The sequence below is a fragment of the Microtus ochrogaster genome, linkage group LG5, assembly GCF_000317375.1.
Source record: "Microtus ochrogaster isolate Prairie Vole_2 linkage group LG5, MicOch1.0, whole genome shotgun sequence".
NCBI classification, from domain to species: Eukaryota; Metazoa; Chordata; class Mammalia; order Rodentia; family Cricetidae; genus Microtus; species Microtus ochrogaster.
The window spans coordinates 18256673-18264555 of NC_022031.1; the positions used below are offsets into that span (position 1 = coordinate 18256673).

At 45.0% G+C, this 7883-nt stretch overlaps 1 protein-coding gene across 2 annotated transcripts in view; it reads left to right on the top strand.

Annotated features, from left to right (window-relative positions):
- The window catches only part of Pde7a (phosphodiesterase 7A), a 99704-nt gene extending 93590 nt beyond the window's left edge, over positions 1-6114 (top strand). The window contains exons 13-14 of one of the 2 annotated variants that reach the window (XR_003378243.1): positions 1461-2564; positions 4332-6114. Coding sequence is in view for 1 of the 2 variants with exons in the window: in XM_005361902.3 (XP_005361959.1) it covers positions 1461-1666 (206 nt within the window). In the remaining variant the exon portion in view is untranslated. Of the gene's footprint in view, positions 1-1460; positions 3901-4331 lie in introns of those variants that run through there. The other variant, XM_005361902.3, reaches the window with a different exon arrangement.
- Positions 6115-7883: the final 1769 nt, after the last annotated feature.

Consider the following 7883-nt stretch of genomic DNA (forward strand, 5'->3'; position numbering starts at 1 on the left):
CTGAGGCTGAGTGTATTGTATTGGGCTGTGAAGGTAGGAGGACACTCAGGAGCTGGGACAGAGTGTTTATGGCAGCTGGGGTTGGGAGACCCAAGACAGTGACATGTGCTGATGAACATCAGGACTAGCACAGCATAGTGCGGCGGAAGGCTGCAGCAGCGGCGGAGCTGCAGTACCTGCGCTGTGAGTACAAAGCATCTTCTCATAGGGCGGAGAGGCTGCCGACTATAGAGTCAGAGATGCAGAAAACAGGCCCAGCTTGGAGGAGTGCATGGTGCTGAGCCTGTGGGAGCCAGTCCTGGCTCCTGGGGCCAAGGCTGATAGATGTTTTTCCCCTAGTGGAGCTAATGAGACAATCGATCTGCCGTCTTGGAGCCTGTCCTGGAACTAGCTCTTTTAGACCAGGCTGGCCTCGAACTCAGAGATCCACCTGCCTCCTGGGTGATGGGATTAAAGGCGCGTGCCACCATTGCCCGGCCCATGTTGATTTTCAAGGGTTCTCAAGTTCAAAGAACAGGTGAAATACAGGGAAAGGGGAAATGCAGCTGAGGTGGATGCATAGTACACATAGCTCCCTGAAGGTCTTTTTCCTGAGGAAATTGCTCTCTGGTTTAAAGGAAGGACTTCCATGGCTCAGGCTGCTCTTCTGGGCTGTGTTGGAAGCAGCACATCAGGTGGTTCATACGTAACTCCAACCCTCTTCTGGCCTCTGCCTCTGAGAACACTCAAACACATATGAAAAACACAGGCACACACATGAATGAAAACATGTATTTTTAAATTGTGATTTTATAAACTCAGCATTTTTATAATAAAGGGTCAGAAGTTGAAGGTCGTCTTTGAGACTCAGACCCACAATGTTAGACCAAAACCAGCTCCCGCGAGCTGCCCTCTGACGCCCGCATGTACAGTGCTCTTCTCATTTTAATAATCTTTTTTTAAAACTAGTTTCAGGATTTTCAGACTGACTGCTTCTTCTCAGGAGTTGACATTGTAAATACTAAGCCATGCCAGATGTAATATTCCATCTCTGAGGAAGGGATGCAGCCACCTCTTGGCCGACATCCTAAGTTGTGTCCTGTACTAGTGCCCTTAGGCCGACATGACCATCACATACGGCTTAAGTAGGGTGTGGCTGTTCAGCTGAGAGAAAGTCGCAGAGGCCGGGTGATCCTGGCCAGCTCACCTCTGGAAGTGCAGATCCGGGTGATCCTGGCCAGCTCACCTCTGGAAGTGCAGATCCGGGTGATCCTGGCCAGCTCACCTCTGGAAGTGCAGATCCGGTTGATCCTGGCCAGCTCACCTCTGGAAGTGCAGATTGGTAAATGACATGTGCACACACCCAGACCTTGTGGAAGTATCCTGGTAACAGTAGAGTGGGCCTGAAGAGCATTAAAACTCCAGATGTTTTGATGATCTATTTAAGGCATCTCCTAATAGCTTTTCCCCTCTTTCTCAAGGGTTTATGACCTACCTGGTGGAGCCGTTATTTACGGAGTGGGCCAGGTTTTCGGATACAAGGCTGTCACAGACAATGCTCGGCCATGTGGGGCTGAATAAAGCCAGCTGGAAGGGACTGCAGAGACAACCACCCGGCAGCGAGGATGCAAACGCTGCCTTTCAGCTCAACTCACAGTTACTAACTCAGGAAAATCGGTTATCCTAACCTGAACCAGTGGGACCAGCTCCCTCCTGCAAGATTGTGGAAATGTGAACGGGGTCTCGAGGTGAAGAACTGGTTTCCAAGGAAATGATGCCAGCATTATTTATTATTGAGGTTTCTTCTGTTGGATCATTGGAGCCCACTTTTTAATGATAAGACTGATTACGCAGCAATATGCATCTGGCTTTCGTGTGAAACCTTGAAATATGCAAAGCTCAGCAGGTGAACCAGAAAGGATCATCAAAGGAAGATTTGCTACGCGTTTCTTTCGAGCCCTGAAACTTGAACTGAATCTCAGCAGAATCTCGATCTGACCTGCCCTATTCCACAAACCATCTGCCCCTTCCACTATGTTCTCTCTGAGAAAACAGAAATGTGAAGCGCCCAGCCTCTGCTGCCTCTGGCAAGACTCAATGTTTACAATCAACTCTGAAATACTGGTTCTAAATTGCCTTGGAGCGCGATTGTGAAGGAGCCACTGAGACAGTCCCAGCTCCAGCTGGAGACTGTAGCTCTCTGGTGGTTTGCCTTTTTCTTCTTTGGATGCCCTCAGAGCCTCCCTTTCCTTCGCTGTTTTGTCTTTGCGCTGGAGAGGGAGCGGCTGTCACACAGCACCAAGCACTTCACTCCCGTGCTGTTTGGCACTGCAGATTTTTAACTCTTGGTTTTTCCTCTGGGGCGGGAGGGCCGGAACACCAGTGTCCCAGCTGTGTCCTGACTCTGAAGACACTGCATGTTGTTTTCACTACTGTACACGTGACCTGCACATGCAAGAAAAAGGTGGAATGTTTAACACACCATAATCAGCTCAGGGTATTTGCCGATATGAAATAAAGTGGGATGGGGAAGTGTGTCCTTCAGACCAAGGGAACTAAGTCCCTTTCGCTGCAGTGCGTGAGAGGTATGTCGCGTGACTGTGTGTGTGTGTGTGTTTACGTGCATGTTTGTGCATGTCTGGCTGTGCATGTTCTGTCCATCCATGTGGGAAAGGATTGGAAATGTAAGCTTTTATTTATTGTTGGAGAATGTGACCTAGTGAGCAGCCACACTTGGGGAGGGAAGGTAGGCAAAGCTGTAAGATTGCTCCAGGTGCCTTCAACTATGCACAAAGCTAAGCGACCAAACTTCTCGTTTTGATTTGAAAAGTGCATTGTTTCTTGTCCCTCCCTCTGATGAAACGTCACGCTTTGGTGGGCCTTTTGATGTGAATACATGTTTTCTAGGATAAAATTTAAGGACTAATTTTAGACAAAACATTCCACTTTTGTAATTTGTTTTCAATGGTTTTATGTACAGCAAGCACAACTGTAATCTAGTTTCAAGAGAAACGGTGCTTTTAGTTACTTTGTATTCCCTTGTTACTGTAAAGACTGTTTATTATGTTTACAGTTGCAACAGCCATCTTGGGAGGAAGCTTGAGTGCAAAGCCATTTGTAAAAGGCTTTGCCATACTCATTTAAACATGTGCCTGTTGCTGTTAACTTTTGATGAATAAAAATTGGTCTTTTCTCCTTTTAATCTTTGCATTTTACCTCACCTCTCAATCCTTTGGAAACCATGCGCTGAATCACTAACTAGGTGACCAGTCAGCTGGTGGCTCCTGGGTGTTTTGCAGTCTCAACAGTGTGCAGACACCGTCCTCTGGCTTCTGTGGGCCTTCCTCTAGGCACCCTCCAAGTGTGCCAAGACCCGGTTCAGTTTGATCAGTCTTGCCTAGTATGGATGGTGCTTGACTTCACAGCATTTTGTTCCCACCGTTGGGAACTGCCTAAGAAATCACTCACTGGAAAGGGCAGAAGGTACCAGCTGTATTTATCGGCCTTTCCAAAGCAGCATAAGCAAAAGCCACTGACTCTTCTTTCTGACACAGGGTCTCCCTAGTCTCAGATGGCCTGTTAACAGTGTAGACACTTGGCCTCAAACTCACACGGATCTTCCCACTTCTGTCTCCTGGGATTTAAGGTGTGTGACACCATTTCCCATGCTAGTTAAAGAGTGGTCTTTCGACCTTCCCAGGCCTAGTTCACTAGGACAAACTTTAAGGTCGGACATTTCTGTCCTTAACTCTCTAGAAGAAAGTAGAAGCTTTACAGAACCCACTTGAGTGACTTCACTGTTGTCTACATAAAGATAGAACTTCAGTACTCTTATATCCAAAATATTTTATTTAAGCATATGATAATTTTAAAAGATACTTTCTTCACTCGGGAGGCAGAGGCAGGCGGATCTCTGTGAGTTCGAGACCAGCCTGATCTACAGAGCTAGTTCCAGAACAGGCTCCAAAGCCACAGAGAAACCCTGTCTCAAAAAAAAAAAAAAAAAAAGATACTTTACCTTTTTTACTTTTAGAAGTGGGTGTTGTTTGAGATTCAGTGTGTGTTTTAAACATAGACCACATCTCAACTTAGACTAGCCTCATTTCAAGTGGTCCATGCCCACACTTGGCTCAGTTAGTCAGTGTAGGTACCGGATACGCTATTACTTGAAGAAAGCCACTGGCCCATACACTGGCAGCGTGATGGCTATTTGGCTGTCCAGGGGCTGACGAAATTCCTGTATGCTCACAAGAAACTCACCGTAAGCTCACAATAGCTGATGTTGTAGAGAGCAGTCTTGGTATTTTATTTTGCAATGAGAAATGTAACTACCAATCATTCTCTCCCTTTAGGCAAATCTCCTTGGGAAGCCAAATTAGGAGCAGCTGGTTTACTCAGTGAGCAAGGACTCTGAGCAAGGGACGCGTTTCCTCATGCACCCATCTCCCTGTGGGGATACCTGCTGATACCCATAGCTGTGGACTGGGGTACCCTGTTCCTTTGGATGCTCTAGGGGCTATCTGCCACAGTTGTTTCTACACGGTAGCTTGACTGGTAACTCTGTTGGACCTGCCTGTTACTTCCTTCAGCCTTTTCTCTGCCTGGGGTGGCTGTTGACTTCCGCCCTGACTATGCTGGTCTTGGACAAGGTGTAGCTCTCCTCTCTCCAGCTTCTCAAAAGGGAAACCAGGTGATGCTCCCAGATCTTTAGAGCTGTGTGGGAATTACCTGCCACCCTCCTGCTTCTTCGACATTCAAATCACATTTAAAAAATAAATAAATAAAAAAGTAAGCAAATACATAGTGCAAAATTCATGACATTTCAAGAGAAATTTGATACTTCAAAGAACTTTTGAGGATGTAGCACCCATTTGGGAGTCTGGGCCCAGTGCTGAAGAGGGGGTAGCTGAGAAAATTTTAACAAGTCCTACCTAAACCACAAATCTGGTTCCTCATTAGTATTTGTACTTTAAACATAATGGTTTGTAACAAGGCTCTTTGTATTTTTTTTTAAAAAAAAAACAAAATTCTCTATTTTTGTCCTTTGTGAACCTGGAAAAAAATCCCCTATACCTGAGGTATAGGTTAGAGGTGCTAGTGATTCTTTTATGGTTCAGAATGGTCTTTTTCCGCAATGCTTTTTGATGTTTGTTTCCTATTTAAGACCTAAAAATCATACTGCTTTAAAAGGAACATGCAAAAACTAGTTAGCCCGTCTCCAGTGTGTATTTGCAACCTAAGCTGCACTGGAGATTTGGTATTTGGTCTGCAGCCATTCCCTAAGTACCTGCAGGCATTGGGAGGACCCCCAACATGGGCTTCAGGAGGATAACCACCACCGCAGGCCAACACGGGCATGAGCTGACAGGAACATACATGGTCTCTTCTGTTCTTCAGTGAGAACGGTATAGGGTGGATGTGAACTGGGCCATCGGTAAACAGGTTACTGTGTAATGTACCCTTTAGCTAGGAGTGGTTTGGTAGAACTGAAGTTGTATAGTAAACGATGTCTGGATCCTGTTGTGTCGAACATGGCGCTGGGAGTTAACAATTTGAAAGAGCATTAAAAGTTACAAGCCAGGGTCTCAATGCGATTGGTTTTCAGGGTTGTGTATGAAGGGTGGCACTGGAGTACTGCCTGAGAGACAGGCTTAAGGACGAAACTAGCACCGTTCATATCTCTAAATACCGAAATCACTCGGCATTCAAATTTGATTAAAGAATACAGTTTTAAGTATTCAAAATGAGTGAAATACTGACTTTAAACTTTCATGCCTAAGCTTTGTAAGTTACCCTGGACTCCATTTTTAGAATCTGGTAGGATGAAAGAGGAAAGAGAAATGCCATTATTTTCAGTATTCAGCTTCTTGTTGGCTCTGAACTTACAACTGAAACCTGCTGACTCAGTCATTTACGGTTTTTAGTTGATTCAGCAGTCTCTGTTAAAAAAAATCCGTTTGTCTTTAAGCCCTCTCCTTCCACCTGTGTCTGTGTGTATGTGTCTGTGTGTGTGTAATAAATTTGAAATATTTTTTCACTGTTTGAACATGTCATAAAAATTTCAGAAAACTGTAATTAATGTATCACAGTTTCTTATCTTAAATTTATAAAAATTATAAAGTTTTGAAGGAAACATCAAAGTCTGCCTGTGGGTTTTCTTCAGGTGCGGAAGCACAGGACAGCTCACGACTGGAAACAAGTACGATCAGGAGCCAGGATGGCTGTTCCAGGAGGGGCTTCTTTCCCACCTTGTAGACTGGCTAACTTAGTTTATCCTCACGTGGCCATTGGAAGAATAGGTTCATAATTTCTTACTCTGAGAAGAACACTGATCCAGCGTGAGTCTCCATCCACATTCCTCTAATGAGTTAAGGCCTTGCGTTCCTAGGTGTTGGGACACAGCCCAATGGCAGAGCTCTTGTCTCCATGCACAAGGCTCCCGTCTGTGTTAAAGTGAACATTAACAGAAACTGGATTTTCCATCTGAGAAGGGGCTAAGTGTTTCTATTATAGCGGACACATCAGTTCGGGTTGAACTTCAGGAGATGTGGATGGAATTCAGCCATCCTGGGAGCTTCCCCTTGCTGGTGGTTCCTATTTTCTTCCCTCTGCCTCAGTTTCTCCTTAGGAAGCAGGTTTATGTACTGCTTTTTAGGAGTGGTGTCCACAGAAAGGAAGACCTGGATTTAAGTTCTTCAAGAGGTACCTAATCTTTTGAGTGTTTCCTGGCCTCTAAAATATTTACTACATAAAGCCAAATGGATAGTAAGTGCTAAGCAAATTACACCTCATTACACCCTCAAGATGTTAAGTGCCACATATCCTCAAGGTTTCCATTCAGATTTCTGGAAGAAGTCTGAATATAATGGCTTAGTCAGTTGCCCATGTTCTATGTCAGGGAGGGCAGAAGACAAGAACCATCTGGCTAACATGACCCTTATTCTGTTACACACATACCTGTGTGCTCTGTGGTCAACTTCAATATTCCAGAAAGACTAACACTATACATGAGACCTTTTTTCCCTCTTAAGATACTGGTTTCTAATATAAAATCCACTTGGACATGCACCTTTTACTCTTTCATAAAAAACATCTGGTCAGTAGATAGGCTGGCCACTGGACAACAAAGACAGACATGTTATACCTTAGGTTTGTCCTTAAATTGAGGCTTTTCACCATGAAGTAACCAGGGCTCCCCTACCGTAACCACTTGGTTTGAAATAGAAAGTGCTGCCTGGCCTTTGCCCTGAGAATATTAATACACCCACGTTCCGCTCTAGCCGTGACGGGCTGTAGACTGCTGCAAGACGCTAGAGAATCTACCAAAGAACAAAGTTTGAGAACTTCTAGCTAGAGGAACATCCTTAGTCCTGGAGTGAAATACTGCCGGCTTCCTCCGGAAAAATACAAGATGCTGGGTCCTTACTTTGCTATGGTATTTTTGTTTCTCTACTTGTTGTTAAGGTACCACTAAGACCAGTGAAGCGCTGCCACTTACAGAGTTTCCTGGGAGTGTCCAAGAAGAACCAAGGAACAGACTCGAGGAGCTCAGAATGGTTTATACCACTAACAGTGCAAACTTCATTTTTGAGACAAAGGTCTCAATGGTCTGAGAATAAATTCACTTGTCCACAATCGTGGTGGCTTCAAGTACAGTGCTCTGACTCACATCTTCTATCTCTATGAAACTGTTACTACAACACTACCAGACACAAAGTTCATCTACTTGAAGAATTCCTTCCTTTGCTGCATGCTGTTCTCCTTCAGGCCTCCAGTCTAAGAGGAGAAGTGACAGAGAGCTGGCTCAGCTCATTAAGGAGGGCAGTGCTGGTTACAGTGCATTACCAGTTATCCTACACCTACAGGGGAGAGGAGGGAAGGGAAGAGAGGGGAGGTCACAGTGC